Source organism: Miniopterus schreibersii (assembly GCF_964146895.1).
Source record: "Miniopterus schreibersii genome assembly, chromosome: 12".
Classification (NCBI taxonomy): Eukaryota; Metazoa; Chordata; class Mammalia; order Chiroptera; family Miniopteridae; genus Miniopterus; species Miniopterus schreibersii.
Genome location: NC_138112.1, coordinates 35,481,572 through 35,498,374, shown reverse-complemented (window position 1 = coordinate 35,498,374; position 16,803 = coordinate 35,481,572). Strand labels below are relative to the sequence as shown.

The 16,803-nt window shown below is 40.6% G+C and overlaps 1 protein-coding gene and 1 pseudogene across 2 annotated transcripts in view; both read right to left on the bottom strand.

Moving 5' to 3' along the window:
* The window catches only part of C2CD3 (C2 domain containing 3 centriole elongation regulator), a 113,262-nt gene that overhangs the window by 20,966 nt on the left and 75,493 nt on the right, over positions 1-16,803 (bottom strand). The window contains exons 26-30 of the mRNA XM_081153329.1: positions 16,290-16,354; positions 12,179-12,384; positions 10,774-10,907; positions 5,333-5,494; positions 981-1,198 (exon numbers count right to left, since the gene is read on the bottom strand). Coding sequence (XP_081009455.1) covers positions 981-1,198; positions 5,333-5,494; positions 10,774-10,907; positions 12,179-12,384; positions 16,290-16,354 — 785 coding nt within the window. The remainder of the gene's footprint in view (positions 1-980; positions 1,199-5,332; positions 5,495-10,773; positions 10,908-12,178; positions 12,385-16,289; positions 16,355-16,803) is intronic.
* LOC308564734 (large ribosomal subunit protein eL42 pseudogene) lies at positions 2,205-2,585 on the bottom strand (annotated as a pseudogene). Its single transcript has one exon. The product of its transcript is annotated as a large ribosomal subunit protein eL42 pseudogene (transcript).

The following is a 16,803-nucleotide window of genomic DNA, read 5'->3' as shown; positions in this document are numbered from 1 at the left end:
GGACCCTGGCTACCAAGAACATAGGAAGAAGATTTCTGGTGGCTTTCCCCCACCCTTTAAACAAAGAAAATGGAACTTATCCATCCTGTGTACAATTCACACATTTTCCTTTAGCAAAAATGACACTGAGAGCTGAATTCAGGTGCTGATCTAAAGGATTTCTCAATAATCCCCAAAGCATGCCTGATATATAAGTTTCCAGGGCTTAACCCTGAATTCTGATTCAGTAGGACCCAGCAATCTGTATTTTAAAATAAGTACCCCAAGTGATTCTTTTCTCAGGCAAGTTTGGAAGTACTTATTCTGGAGTGATCTCTATCTGGGCTACATAGTGGAATTATCTGGGGAGTTATGAAAAATACTGATGCCTGGATCCCTCTCTCAGAGGTCCTTATGCAACTGACCTATGGTGCAGCCTGGGCATCTGGATTTTTAAAAGCTCCCTCAATAATTCCAATATGCAGCCAAAGTTACAACCACCACTTAAAGGGGTTTTCAAAGGGTGGACCATGGATTACCAACATCCAAAAGCATCTGGGGTGCTTGCTAAAAATGCAGACTTCTGGGCTCTGAGAATTAGAATTTTAAATCTGTAGTTGACTTTTTCTGAAAATAGAGTGGCACAAGTTCAAGAACTGCTACTGAAGAACTCATCTAATCCAACCCCCCCTTTTTTTTTTGGCTGAGGAAAACTCGAGAAGGGAAAGGGTATGCTCAGAGTCATATAGTAGGTCCATGCTAGAAACCCATCAGGGACCCCACCCAGATCTCCTGCCTTTCAGTCCAATGCTCTTTCCACATGTTCTTATGCCATGCTACTAGGCCTCTCCTTTCAAAAAGAAGATAAATAAGATGACGAAAGCTGCTGTTCTCTGTTGGTCATAGGAACTTGTCTGAGGGTACACATTCAACTGCTTTTTCAACTGCTTTTTGAATAGGCACCTAGTGACCATAACTCCTCAAGAGGGGCCGAGTCATACCGGTGATTAAGGAGCTGACTTGCGACACCAGGTTATTGGATTTCTCCAGGATGCACTGGCTCTCAGTGTCTAGGCAGCTGGCTCCTGGCCCACAGTGGTCCCCATGGCTCTGTTGGCACTGCAAGACAGCCTGAGCCTGAGGACTGAGGGGAAGTAGAGGCTTGGTGAGCTTCTGGCTGAAGTACCTCTGGATCTGGTCTAGCTCACTCAGATTCCTCCTGCAGAGAAGGGAAAGGCAAGGACAAAGGGTCATTCACTGTGATTATAAGCATTTTTATGTGCCCCTGACATTCTTCTGTTGGAGCCAGGGCCTTAATACCTCTCATTTGGTCTTTTAATACTAGGGCTCTCTCTCTCCCCAATCCACCAATTCATCCTTCACTTCTCTGACTATAATCCCATTACTGGGGGACAACTTTCCCCCCTCTGCTGATGTCCAGCAAAAATCCCACCTGCTGGTAGGGAACCACTCTTGATCATCATTCCAGTCCCCATGTCCTCTACCTCTGGCAGAATAAGGCCTTACTCTGCGCTAACACTGACCTTTGTTAAGTCATATCCATTCCTCATCCTTCAAGCAAGTGACCTCTGCTAGCAAGCCTTCCATGACCTTCTAAACTGCTTTAAGGGTCCCCTGTGCTCCACAATTCTTTCTTTCTTTCTTTTATTTTAATCCTGCGGATATTTTTTTCCATTGCTTCTTCAGAGAGAGTGGAAGGAAGGGAGAGAGGGAGGGAGGGAGAGAGAGGGAGAGAGAGAGAGAAAGAGAGAGAAAGAGAGAGAGAGGGAGAGAGGAACATCGATGTGAGAGAGAGAGATATTGACTGATTGCCTCCTGCACATGCCCCGACCGGGGCCAGGGATCGAGCCTGCAACCGAGGTTCGGGCCCTTGGCCAGAATCTTACCAGGGACCCTTCAGTCCTCAGGCCAACATTCTAGCCACTGAGCAAAACCGGTTAGGGCTCCACAGTTCTTTCTATAACCTTCAATCACATCACTTGTTTGTTTCACATCTATTTACTGATGAACTATAAGCTCTGTGCTGATTCCTTTATATCTGTTACACCTAGCATAGTGCTTGGCACAAATTAAATCAATGTTGAATGGATAAATTGGCATGAATAAATTACTTAAAAAACCCTCTGTTCAAAAACCTTTAATTGGGCCACATTCATTTCTTTCTCTTTTTTTCTTTTTTTTTGGTGTGAAGCAAACATATCCTCAAGATTTTATTGTCACATACTAAAACAAAATATGAAGCTTAGAACCAGATCACTTGGCCCTTTCTCTTCTTATCTCCCCCCAGTTCAAAATGCTTGCATCTCTTAATAGCCAGCATTCTCTCAGATCTGCAGTTGGGCTCACGGCATTCAAGCCTCAGCACAATCTTTGTAATGTCAGCCTTTTTGTGGAAAATGGGCTTAGTCTGCCCACCATAGCCATTCTGCTTCCTGTCATAATGCTGCTTTCCCTGCGCATATATAGGGAGAATCCTTGCCCTTCTGTACTGTTACTTTATGGGGTTGGTGCTTGCCACACTTCTTACAGAAAGTCTGTCGGGTTTTAGGACTGTTCACCATCTTTGCGAGAGCTCTATCAGCACAGAAAGGCAGGCCCTATTTATTCTGACCATTCTCCAATGAGAAATCACACCAATCACCTTCATTTGCATAGGATTTTATGTTTTATGCTTTCAAATATATTACCTTGTTTAATTCTCAGCCAACCATATGAGATCAGTAATTACTGTTTTACAAATAAGAAATGTGAGGATCAGAGAGAATTTAAGTGATTTGTCCAGGGTGAGTAGTATGCAGCTACTCAGAATTTGGGTCTCCTGCTTTTTCCATAATAGATGGGCCCTGTCCCAACTGGGTTCATTCCTGTCTCACAGCTCTGCATGCTGGAACCTGAGTTCAAGCTACTCCCCCTGCTCTGTCCCTATTCCTTTCAACTTTTAGGGTACTCACATTTCTCCCTTTCAAAGTCCATCACCCCAAATCATTGGTCCACCTCTTCCTTAAACTCCTTCACTCTTGGCATCCCCACTGACCTGCAGTCTTTGATTTTCCTTCAGTTTTCTCATTATGTGTTAGTTTAGTTTCCCTAACTAGGCCATGAGCATCTGGTAATAGAAGATAATATCTCATACTTCTCCGTTTCTCTAGTATACTCAATGTGCCTAATACAACTGGCACAACATAGATACTAAATACCTGTGAAGTAAACCAAAAGTCTTTCTATCCTTTTGTTAGGAACAGTCTGCATGTCTTAGAGTCAAATCCAAACTAAAGGAGAGGACAAAGCTGATCCTTATTCTGTCACTAGAAGCCACGACTCTATCAAATCACAGTGGATATACTTAGGTGCCTTTGTCTGGGTGTATGCCACATGGGTAAACACCTGGAGCAGGAACAAGCAAACAACTGTAAACATGGTGAAGCTTTAGAAAATATGCAAACCTAACTGGCCTAGTGAGAGCTTCTGGGTGTAGAGCCTATGTATATCAAGCTGCAAATTTCTCATCTGTGAAAAAAGTTTATTAATACCTGCCCTGCAAGTATTGCTGTGCCTCAAAGGAAACACTGTTTTAGGGCTTTGTGAACCCAAGGAAGTAACACAAAATTGATTATTATCTCGATTCTTCTCCATTTAGTAGAGAATTCGCCTATGGCAATGGTTCTCAAAACCTGGTAGTATCTGCTTCGATTGAGAGCTTTATAGAAATGCAAATCCTCACGCCCTAGTGAATCAGGAATTGAATGGGTGTGTCCCAGCAATCACTGTTTTAACAAGTCCTTTCATGCAACTCTGATACACACTAAATTTTGAGAACCACTGCTCTAGGACAGTGGTTTTTAGCTTGGCAATTTTGACCCCAAGAAGACATTTGGCAATGTGTGGAGACACTTTTGGTTGTCACAACTGGGAGAGGGGTGCTACTGGTGTCTGGTGGACAGAGTCCAGGGATCCTGCTAACTATCATAGGACATGCCCCACAGCAAAATATCTGGCCCAAATGTCAGCAGTTGCTGAGGTTAACAGAAACTGCTCTAGGGTAAAGGACAGTTTCTTTTTCTGTTTTCTCAGTAGGTCCTAAAATATGTTATGTGAATGACCTAATAAAACAGTCACACCATGGGTGGTTTTACTTAAATAGCCTCCAGTCTCCAACTGAGAATCTGAACATATTACTACTGCCTTGTAATATAAGTTTGAGCAGTTTCCCAGTCTATAGCATGACTGCTCAATCCTTTTTAACTCATGCTCCAACAATCAAAAAGGTTTTGCCAATCTTTTCTGAGCTTGCTTTATGAAACCAAATATAAAATCTTTTAAATATACTTTTCCTCAAACTTTATGCACTCTCTTCCTCCCCTCTCCATCACTTTCCAGTTGAGAATCACCACTTTAAAAGTCCAAAACCTTAGCTGACATTCAGTCAAGGGCCTTTAAGATCTGACCCCTACAGAACTCATCTTGCTCCTTCTATCTTGTGCTCAGTTTTGTTCTAACTGCAATGATAGCAATGCTGGTACTTCACACTTGACTTGCTATTTTATGCCTCTGGGCCTTAGCATGGTTTTTTTTTTTTTTTTTTGCAAAGAATGTCCCTCACATTTGGTGACCATTCCTTCAAAGACCAGTTCAAATGTGACTTCTTTAACTCTTTCTGTGACCCCTCTAGACTATTACTCATTCCTCCATCTACCTTTGGCCAGGAAACCTGCAACTCTTATCACACAACATTATAATTATCTGGCAACATGGCTACCTCTTCCACTGGGAATGGCAGAGCCAGGATTGGAAGTCAAGTTTATCTGACTCCGAGGACAAGTTCTTTTCACTGCACCGCACTTCTTATTAAATACAAGGGCTGATTCGGATGAACTATAATGGCCCTTTCAATTCTCACAGTGCTTCTCTGGCTAAACTAAGAAAGAGATAGGGAAGCATTAACAAGACCTATGCAGGTCTGGAAGAATGAACTGGTTGTAAGGATAAAAATGGTGGGCAGAATGAGGCTTTGTAAATTGTAAAGTAGATGAGAGGCTGTGTAGATGTGAAGGTAGTTATCATTAAGTTTGGTGAATAATCTAAAGTTCCTGTATTTACGGTGCACCAATACTAGAGCTTCGTGAAAGAATAAAAGGCCCAGATGAGACAGATGCACCTATGAGGAATCCTGTGAGCCTCCAGAGTCCAATTTGACACTAATATGCATGAAAACCCCTATTAAACCTCCCAGAGTGGTGGCAGCTGATGGAAAAACTGTATTGCAGGTTGCCATTGCCCATCCACCTATGCTCCACTGTAGTTTCCTGTGTCTATTCTTAGCAGAGGGCCTCACCTGAGAGAAGTGAGAATGGAAGTATGGGAGGATAAGGGTGGTGTGGTGAGTTTGTCACCACTCGGCAAGACTGCCTCTCCTTGCTGCAGAGACTCATGAAATCGGCGGATGTTCTGCACGTGCTCTTCATGCCGTGATGCCTGGCTTCTTGTGGCACCGCTTCTGTCAGGAATAAATGGGGGCAAAATAAATTTCCAACCAATGAGAAAATTCCTAGTATGACAATAAACAAATCATCTTCCTGGAATGGTATTGCAAATCCATCCCACTACCACAGTTCTGGCTTCATCAACTCCTGCTTGAATTGCAACAATCTCTTAAATAATTTTACCTTTGGTATTACCCATTCCCCTTGAATAAATTTTCCACATTATAGCCTGAGTGATTTTTAAAAAACCCAGATCTGAAATAATGAGAACATATATGGAGTCCTTATTACAATGCCAAACAAGGATCTAAGCATTCAACATGTACTATCCTAGTTAATCATCATCATTCCTTTCTAGTTTTGGCTTTTCTTTTTAATCTCTAAAACAAATTTCAAATTCCTTAGTAGGGTATTCAAGAACTTGATGCCTGCAATAATCTTTTAATTTTTATTATTATTTTAAAAATAATCTTTTAAAATAGCAGATTCATTGAGATATAATGCACATATACAATTCACCCCCTTACTTTTTTTTAATCCTCACTTGAGGATATGTTTTTATTGATTTTTTAGAGACAGAGGAGAGGGAGAGGGAGAGGGAGAGGGAGAGGGAGAGGGAGAGGGAGAGGGATAGGGAGAGGGAGAGGAGAGGGAGAGGGAGAGAGGGAGAGGGAGAGGGAGAGGGAGGGGAGAGGAGAGGAGAGGAGAGAGAGGGAAAGAAACATCGAGAAACACTGATTGACTGCCTCTCATACTCGCCCCGACTGGGGATTGAACCTGCAACCCAGGTATGTGCCCTGACCAGGAATGGAACCCGCAACCTTTTGGCATATGGGACGATGCTCTAAACAACTGAGCCACCCGGCCAGGGCCTATAATTCAATTGTTTTTTGTATATTCACAGAGTTGTGCAACCATCATCACAATCAATTTTAGAATATTTTCATCACCCTAAAAAGAAACCCCATACCTATTTATAATTACTCTACATTTCCTCCTCTCTTGCCAACCCTCACCCAAGCCTCCCCAGCCATAGGCAACTGCTAATCTATTTTCTGTCTCCATATATATGACTAATTTGGCTATAAATGGACTCATATAGTATGTGGTCTTTTGTGACTGGCTTCTTCCATTTAGCATGTTATCAAGCTTCATCCACGTTGCAGCATGTATCAGTACTTCATTCCTTTTCATGGCCGAACGATTTTCTGCTTTATAGATATATCACATTTTGTTTATGTACTCATTGGTTCATGAACATTTGGGTTGTACCTACTTTTTGGTTATTAGGAATAATGCTACTACAAACATTCATGTACATGTTTTTTGTGAACATGTTTTCATTTCTTTTGGGTATACATACCTAGGAGTGAAGGTACTGAATCATATGGTTTACTCTACGTTTAACCTTTTAAGGAACTGCCACACTGTTTTCCAAAGCAGCTATAACATTTTAAAATCCCACCAGCCATGTATGAGGGTTCCAATTTTTCCACATACTCCGCAACACTTGTGATATTTTGTCTTTGGGGTGTAAAGTGGTATCTCATTACGGTTTCATTTACATTACCCTCATGGCTAATGATGTCAAGCATCTTTTCGTGTGCTTATTGGCCATTTTTGTTTGTATACCTTCTTTGGAGATATGTCTCTTCAGATAATATGTCCTTTTTTTTTTTTAATCCTCACCTGAAGATATTTTTTTCCATTGCTTTTCTGAAAGAGTAGAAGTGGGAGGGGGGAGAGGGAGGGAGAGAGAGAGGGAGAGAGAGAATGAGAGAGAGAAATATTGATGTGAGAGTGACACATCGATTGGTTGCCTCCTGCACAAGCCCTGTCCAGGGCAGGGATTGAGTCTGCAACCTAGGTATGTGCCCTTGGCTGGAATTGAACCTGGGACCCTTTGGTCTGTGGGCTGACGCTCTAACCAGAGCCAAACAGGCTAGGGCTAATATGCTCATTTTTTTTTAATACGTCTTTATTGATTTCAGAGAGAGGAAGGGAGAGGGAAAGAGAGAGAGAAATAGAAATTCAATGATGAGTCATTGATTGGCTGCCTCCTGCAAACTCCCTACTGGGGATCAAGCCTGCAACCCGGGTATGAGCCCTGACCGGGAATTGAACCAGGATCTCCTGGATCATAGGTCGATGCTCAACCGCTGAGCCACACTGGCCAGGCTAATTGAATTATTTACTTTTATTATTGAGTTGTAAGAATTCTTTACATACATATTCTGGATATAAGCCCCTTATCAGATCTATACTTTGTAAGTATTTTCTTTCATTCTGTGGGCTGGACTGTATTCTTACTTTCTTGATGGTATCATTTATAGCACTAAATTTCATTTTTTATTTTATTTTTTAAAAAAATATGCTTTTGATTTTTTTTTAGAACGAGAGGAAGGGAGGGGGATAGAGAGAGCGAAACATCAATGAGACAGAAACATCAATTGGCTGCCTCTTGCCCGCCCCCTACTGGGGATCAAGCCTGCAACCTGGGCATGTGCCCTGACCAGGAATTGAACCAGTGACCTCTTGGTTCATGGGTTGATGCTCAGCCGCTGAATGACACCATCGGGCTATAGCACTAAATTTTAAAATTTTGATGAATTAATTTTTTCCTTTGTTGCCATATCCAAGGAATCATTGCCTAATCCGAAGTCATAAAAATTTACTATGTTTTCTTCTAAGAATGTTATAGTGTTAGTTCTTACAATTATATATATGATCCATTTGGAGTTAATTTTTGTATGTAGTGTGAGGAAGGGGGTCCAACTTCAATCTTTTGCATGTGGATATCCCGTTGCTCAATACCATTTATTGAAAAGACTATTCTTTCCTCATTACAACATCTTGCCATCTTTAACATCTTGGCATTCTTAGCAGCTGGGTTTACTTCTGGATTGTTAATTCTATTCCGTTGGTCTATATTTCTGTCTTTACACCAGTACCACACTGTGTTGTTTACTGTAGCTTTGTTCTGAAATCAGGAACTTTGTTCTATTTTAAGACTGTTTTGCCTATTGTGTTCCTTGAATTTCCATGTGAATTTTATGACTAGCTTGCCCATTTCCATAGGGAATCCAGTAGGAATTGTGGCAGAATGTGTTGAATTTGCAGGTCAGTTTGGGCAGTACTGCCATCTTGACAATATTAGTCTTCCAATCATGAACATGGGATGTCTTTCCATTTATTTAGACCTTCTTTAATTTTTTTTAACAATGTCCTGTAGTTTTCAGAGAATAAGTTTTGTACTCTTTTGGTTAAATTTATTAAGTACTTTATCCTTTTTGACGCTATTGTAAATGAAATTGTTTTTTCTATCTCATTTTGTATTATTCATAGCTGATTTATAGACATGACTGATTCTGCACATTATGTTTTTAAAGTTTCTCAGTTTAAATTTCTATTATGGTAAAAAATTGATAGATATAACCTATATAAACAAACCACTTTGAGGTCATCAGTAATTTAAGTATAAAGGAGTTCTGAAGTGGAAATATTTGAGAACCGCTGCTTTACTAAGGTATAGCTGGTATATAATACACTTCATGTATTTAAAATATAGAATATAGTGAGTTTTGATATATGTGTACAATTAAGGAATTCACTACCACACCAAGATAATAAACATATCTATCACCTCTGAAAGTTTCCTCCTATCCTTAGTAACTCCTCCCTCCTTCTAGCTCCATTCATTCTACTTTTTCTGAAGGCAACTACTAATTTGCTTTGTTACTGTAGATTAGAATGTATTTCCTAGAATTTTATATAAATGAAATAATATAAAATGTACTCTTTGTTGTCTAGCTTCTCTCCAACTATTTTGATTCATTTTGTTGTGTACCAACATTGCCTTTCTTTTTATTTTTTTTTAAACTTTAAAAAAAAAAAAATCTTTATTGATTTCAGAGAGAGGAAAGGAGAGGGAGAGAGAGAGATAGAAACATCAATGATGAGAGAGTCATTGATCGGCTGCCTCCTGCACGCCCCTCACTGGGGATCGAGCCCGCAACCTGGGCATGTGCCCTGACTGGGAATCGAACCCCGACCGCCTGCATCCTAGGTCGACACTCAATTGCTGAGCCACGCCCCGCCCGGCTCTTTTTATTTTTAAGTAGCATTCCATTGTATGAGTATACCACAATTTGACTAGCCTTGGATGTCTAGCTAAACTAGAATATGTCCTTTGATATAGCCTTTGAAGTGGGAATAGAAACATTTTTGTGTGGACAAAAAGCAAACCACTAAACTTGTAGCTTTTACAATTACTTAACGGCCTCACTACTGATCTGCATTTCTATTCTTGTACCAGTACCCTCATTCTACCCATACATCTCATGGATTGGCTATGGTCAAAGTAACACCTATAAAATAAAAACATAGCAGACTTGACTTGGGGTGGTGAATGCACAATACCATAAACAGATAATGTATTATAGAACTGTATACCTGAAACCTATATAATTTTATTAACCAATGTCACCCCAATAAATTCAATAAAAACAAACCAGAAATTATCTAAACCTGGGATCAAGGATTTGACAAACATATGGGCTCCCTTTATGCAGAGCACAGAGGCTGTCTTTATGTAGTGAGCAGGCAGAGGGCTACATAGCCCTATAGTGGGCCTTTGAGTGGCAAAGCACTATTAGAGTATCTTTCTTGGAATAAAAGGTCTACTCCGTAACTGCTGCTGTTGGAGTGGCTGCTGCAGTGGAAGATCCCTTGCCTTCTGTCTGAGGTACAGAGAAAGATATGGGAAAGGCTGGGGCAGGCAGAAGGATGCCAAATGATACTAGGGCCTGGAAGGGAATGGCGGGGAAGGGCAGGGCGGGGAGAAGCAATCTTATTCTTAGACCCTGCCCTTTGACAGGATGGAATATGCTCTAGCCCCAATGCCCATATGCACAGCCACGGTTGGCTTGGGTGAAAAGGATGGGCCAGTTGCTTTTTACAAAATAACCTGGCACATTGTTTGGGAGGAGAAAGATTATGATATTTTTTGCACACAGCTGATAACTGATTTTACGATGAAGGTCAAAGGCCTCTGAGGAAAAGAGAAATGTGTCCCTTGCCTGAAGCTATCCTTTTGATAGCGGTAAAAGTTAGAGGTCCTATATTATAAAAACTTTGTTTTCATAGGATCTTGGGGTTCCCAGGTGTTGTGACAGAAGGTCACTGAAGCTCTTTCCCTGTCTCTAGTTTCTTCCTCTAGTAGAGAAATGATAAGCCAGTTCCCACACTTCTACTCTTTGACTCCACTTCTTCCCATCATCAAGAAATCACTCACCTCCCAGGAGAAGAGAAACCAAGCTCTTTTGAAGAGGTGTGAACAAGTTGTTCTGGAGTCTGTCTTGCATTGCAGCTGGGGAATGCAGTGTACACATCAGAGACAGGGAAGGAAAAGGGATGGTATATTGGGAACTGTAGAAGCAATAAAAAAATGGTACATTTGTGACCACGAATCCTTTTGGAACAAGGTAATGTAAATAAATTTGTAAAATTTATTATGTGTATAAATATAATTTACTGTTTTCTATGTTTTGAGCACTGTACTAAGCAATTTATATGCATTTTCTCATTTAAACTTCACAATAATCTTATGAGGTAGGTACTATTATGCCCATTTTACAGGCTATATTATCAGATCACTTTTTAGTTGCTTTATCTATATGATCTTGTTCCTCCAGCTAGTTTGTGAACTCCTGGCTAGACATTTTACATTTACATGTGAGGATAATCTGGTTGTGATATTTCTTATCTGATGACTACCAATGTTGATGTGAAGAAAAGACCTTACTATATAGGGACTATTTAACTGTCATTTTCTTGTTAATTCATTCAGTATCTGCTGATGCCCATTCTATCAGATTCTGGGCTAGACACATGATAGAGAGATGAATAAACCACAATCTTTATGTTGATAGAGCTCCTCTATCTGGGACAGTTTGGAAAATCGTCCTTTCCTTTATAGTTAAACTCCATGAAAGAGTTTCCTATACTTACTATCATCAATTCCCCTCCTTCCTAGTCTTTCACTTTTAATTTTTTTTATGATAGATCAATGATTTTGTTAAGAAGTTTTCTTGTTTGTTTGTTTTTTTGGTTAATCCTCACCGAGGGATATTTTTTCCCATTTTTTTAGAGAGAGAGTAGAATGGAGGGAGGGGAAAGGAGGGAGACAGAAAGAGACGCCGATGTGAGAGAGACATATCAATTGGTTGCCTCCTGCATGGGTGACCCAGGTGCGGAGAACTTGCAACCCAGGTACTTGCCCCTGACCAGGAATCAAACCTGGGACCCCTCAGTCTGTGGGCTGATGCTCTAACTACTGAGCCAAACTGGCCAGGGCTAATGTTAAGACTTTTAAAAAAGTTCAACCAGTATGATTTCAGATTCCACACTGCAACTTATCTTATTTTATTTAAAATTTGAGATATAATTATGTATTATAAAATTCACCCTTTGAAAGTGTTCAGTTCAGTGGTTCTTAGTATATTCAGAGTTGTGCATTCATCATCAGTATGTAATTCCAGAACATCTTTAACACCTCTAAAAGGTCATAAGGTTATTATAAACACAAATATATAATTTGTTCTATAAGCTGGAAAGTACCAAACATATGTAAAGAACCTTCTTGCAGGTTTTGCGCAGTAGAACCCTTACTGGTTAAGGATGTGAACCAGGATACATACCAGCGATGCTGGGGTCTCCACCCCACGTCTTGCTTGCCTTTCTTCTTTGAAGTGCATCAAACTCTCCAAAGGGGAGACAGCAACTTTTACCTGCCCCTGGCACTCTCCACTGAAGTCTGTGATGTTGTACCAGCCACAGACAAACTGGAAGCCAGAGAGAAGTGGGGACAGGTCCACCGAGGCAAAGCCAATCACCCTCTCCTCATCTGTGGGGAAAAGAGAAGCACTGGGCAGTGTGGCTGGGCATGTCCTGCCATTGAATGAGACGCTGCACACCGAGGAACTGATTCAGGGGACTGGGAGCTTTAGTGATTCCAAAATCAACTCAAAAGACAGATAATGAGGATGAGAGAGACTGGCAACCACAGCCTGCTTTCACTATTATGAATTAATTCCCTTTTTGTATGGCAAGGAAAAGCTGGCAAGGTTGAGACTTGTCTTCTTGATATAGACAACTGGAGAACACCTTTAAACATAAGAAACCCTTGTTCTTTTCACTAGGTTATCATGTCTCAGTGATTTTCCTCAAGGAACTGGGTCTTGAAAGAAAGCATGTGAAAGACCATCACCCTTGGAATTATGAGGGATTTACTTGCATTTTCCCATTTATGCTTATCTGTATTTTCTTTCTTTTTAAAAAATATCCTCACCCGAGGATATGGTTATTGCTTTTTAGAGAGAAGGGCGGGGAGAGAGAGAGAGAGGAAGAGAGAGAAACATCGATGTGAAAAACATAGATCAGCTGCCTCCTGCACGATCCCCGATCGGGAATTGAACCCACAACCTTTTTGGTGCATGCGACAATGCTCTAACCAACCGAGCCAGCCAGCCAGGGCTGCTTATCTGTATTTTCAAAATTTTCTAGAACATATTTAATTAAATGCAAAAGTGACACAAATGACAAAAGAAAGACAATCCCCTGGAAAACCAGTACAGCAAACAAAATGAGCTTGGGCTCTGGCTCCTAGGGGCCCTTAATGACTGAGAAGACCCTCTTCTTGGCTGCAAGAGCTACCATGCAATGACCTTTGTTCTCAGACTCATTGTTTCTTGTTCCTCATCTCTGAGATGAAAGTAGCTGGGGACAAACAGGCCTCCGCCCCCCTGCAAGTTCCTATTTTGTAGAGGCTCCACCTCTACAGTGAATATCAAAGGCTCAATCTATGAAACATGGACACAATTCTCAGTTTTCAAATTGCTAAATAAATCAAGGAATACACATTTTCAAGAGGAGTGGCCATGAGTTTCCCAGTTCCTTGTGCACACTGCTGGGGACATGGAACTCATCACATGCTAACATTTGTTTACACAGCTTGCTCTTCTTTACACTGGGACCTACTTAAAAGCTGAGAGCAGGTATTACTCACTCTATGTTCTCCACACTTTCCATACCTAGCATAACAGCTTCCCACATTATGAGGATCTTGATAAATATCCACTGAGCGTGAGTGAACTGGCCAACAGACTGGGATGAAGAAGCAGTGTGTCACAACAGCAAATCTGACTGTGGCTTTGACTTGAAAACACATTACTCTAACTTCCTGAACCTCAAATCTCAGATATATAATGAGAAGTACTGAACTCAGTTTAAGATTCCCTACAACTTGAACAGTCTTAGACTCTAGGAATGTGTGAGGTTGTGGTCCCCAGAGTAGATAATGCTTACCTACTGGGGACGAAGAATGATGGCTAAAGCCATTAATCCGCGCGCCAAAGATTTGTTGTAACTTTACAAAGAAAACCAGTCGTGCTTTATTTGGTTTCAGAGATGTAACCCGTTCTTGATACATTCTAATGTTAGGTCTAGGTAACCCCACTTTGAGGGTTCTGCCTAACATGAGAGCACTACATCCTAAACATACTTGAGAAATATGGCTAAGTCAATCACTGAGAAAAGCAATGGCTTTGAAGAGTTAAATTTAACATCAGATTTAGCAGGACAACCCACCACTCCACCTTTGTAATTCTACTTCCCTCATACTCTTTCTCTACTCCAGGATTTTGGATTTGCTGTTCCCTCTGACTATAGTATGTCCTGCCCCTTCTTTTCTCAGCTGAGGTGTATACGCTCTAGGAAGCCTTCTCTGATATCCTAAGTCTAAGACAGATGTGCCCTTCCAGAGAGCCCTGTATTTGCCTAAGCATTCTATACTGTTAGACTGTAAGCTCCAAGAGGACAGAGGCTGTATCTGTCTTATTTTACCTTTGTGTCCCTAGCACTTAGCATAGTGCCTGGCACAGAGTAGGAACTCAGACACTGAGAGACAGAGCTAGAAGGGTAGTGGTCAGTTTGGTCTAGGCACTTTCCTCATCTCCATTTACAACAGAGTCCCACAGGACTCTCTAGGGCTCCTGGAAGGTAGGGAATATATTTTAGTCTTCTCTATACCCAATAGCCCTAGCACAGTACCTGACACATAGCAGAAATAAAAATAGCTCCATTTATTAAGCACCAATAATGTGCCATAAACTTTATATACATTATGTCTAATTCTTACAAAAACCTTGTAGTGCAGGTATCATTATCCTAATTTTATAAATAAGGAAACAAAGGCTCAAAGAGGTAAACTGATCTATTTCAGGCCACACAGTTGAAAACAGCAGAGCCAAGATTTGAATCCAGGTCTGTATAAAATCAAAGGCTTATTCTTTTTTCTTGATAAATTAAGTATTGAATTAAGGTGAACCCTGGTCTGCTTTATAATCTCTGGAATACTTTAGAAAGAAGAATAGAAAGCAAGACTGGAGTGTGGAGACTAACTTAATGAAGCAGGATTCCTAGTGTTGATTCAGAGAAAACCTATTTATGATCAGCTCCTGCTGCATTTATGAGGTTGGGCAGGGGTGGGGAACTAAGTGAATCCAAGGAAGTGGCATGGGAGGAATCAAAACCAGATTCACAGCATCACTTCCAAACAGGAGCATAGGAGGAGAGAGAGGTAAGTCGATTTCCATTATGTATACCCTGACTACTTTCAGGTCTTTATTAGGCTTTGGGGTTAGATCTAAAAACTTACCACTAGCAAACAAAAACTGTGATGCTGTGGCTGACTCAAGACAACTGAAGGTTTGAAAACTAGGCCCTAGCAGAAATCTTAAAGCAACTAGATTTAGAGGAGGGATTTAGTGCGATAAAGTTTTCTAAGTATAGGAGTTGGGAAATAGTTGGATGTCCTCACCCCCTTATTTTTCTGAGTCATCCAATCTTACTGGCATGGTAAAGTACAAATGGTGAAGGCTACATGGCCAGTCAAAACTGGGTTCAAATCCTGGCTCCATCAATTAATAGGTATATAACCTTAGTTAAGCCACTAAACTTCCTTGGGCCTCAGCTTTCACATCTATAAAATTGAACTAACTATATTTTTACCTTGCAGGATTAGAGATGTTTGTAAAGCTCTTAGCATACTGTCATTTGCTAATAAAAACTGAAATAGTGTTTACTAAGAATCAGGCATTCATTAATTCTCCCCAGACCCTATGAGGTAGGTACCATTATCATCCTTATTTTATAGAAAGGAAATTGAAGCACAAAGTCAAGTCATTCACCCAAGGTAATATTACTTTGTAAGGGGCAGAACTGGTATTTAAATTTAAAGAGTGTGGCTTCAAAGTCTGTGCTCTTAATGCTGTTGTATTATGCCTCTTAATAAGTGGTAGCTGAGTAAAACTAGGTTCAAGGACCATGATGTCAGCACCCCTGTCCTGGGAAAGTTCTTAAAACAAAGAAGGACAAGCTGTCAGACTCTACTGCCTGAAAATGCTAGGATCTTGGTTAATAAGCCAGAGTTAACAGAAGGTACAACATCACCCACAAGGGGTAGAAATCACTTGTGTATGGCACGATGTACATTACGATAGCTGAGATACAACTGGAAAGACTCAAATGTACTGGGATTTCTGCACTACCCATATAATCAAACAAAATTATCTGCTTTCTAAGGATTTAAATTCCAGTGGCATTCTGTGGGATTCCCTCTAACACATATGTGTGTACTTAGCACCACTATTGCCACTGTTTCATTTGGTTAAAAAAAGTAAAGGATTAGCAAACTGTCAATTGTGTATGAGCCCATTTTTACAACCAGAGTTCATAGAATAGAGTTCATACCTCCTTTATGCCAAACTTTGAAGACCAGAGTTTGTTGTGGGTCCAAAAGAATCTCTTTTGATAGCCTATTAAGAAAAACAAACACGATAAATGAACTGCGGTAGGATACTTCTGTAGTACAAAGCTTAGATTTGAAGAATATCTTATAGTTTGCAATGCACTTTCCTAACACTTTCATTTTACCTTCATTGTCATCTTCTAGGATACATTTTTATTTTCACAGTTAAAAAGAGGAGATGGAAACTCAGAGAGGTGAAGTAACTTGCCAAGACTTGAAAACAGGCTCCCCTGATACAACAGTTTCCCCCTCACACTCAAACTGTTTCTCAAGACAAGGGAGCAAGTGTGGAAAGGGAGCCCCTCAACATGTAATGAACAGTTTCACTGCAGCAGGTAAGAATAGTTCTTGTACCATGGGAGTGGGGGAATGGTGATAAGGGAAAGGAGGGGAAAAAAGAATATTTATTGTGTGCCTTCTTTGGGCCAGGCATAGCGCCAAGTGTTTTATATACAT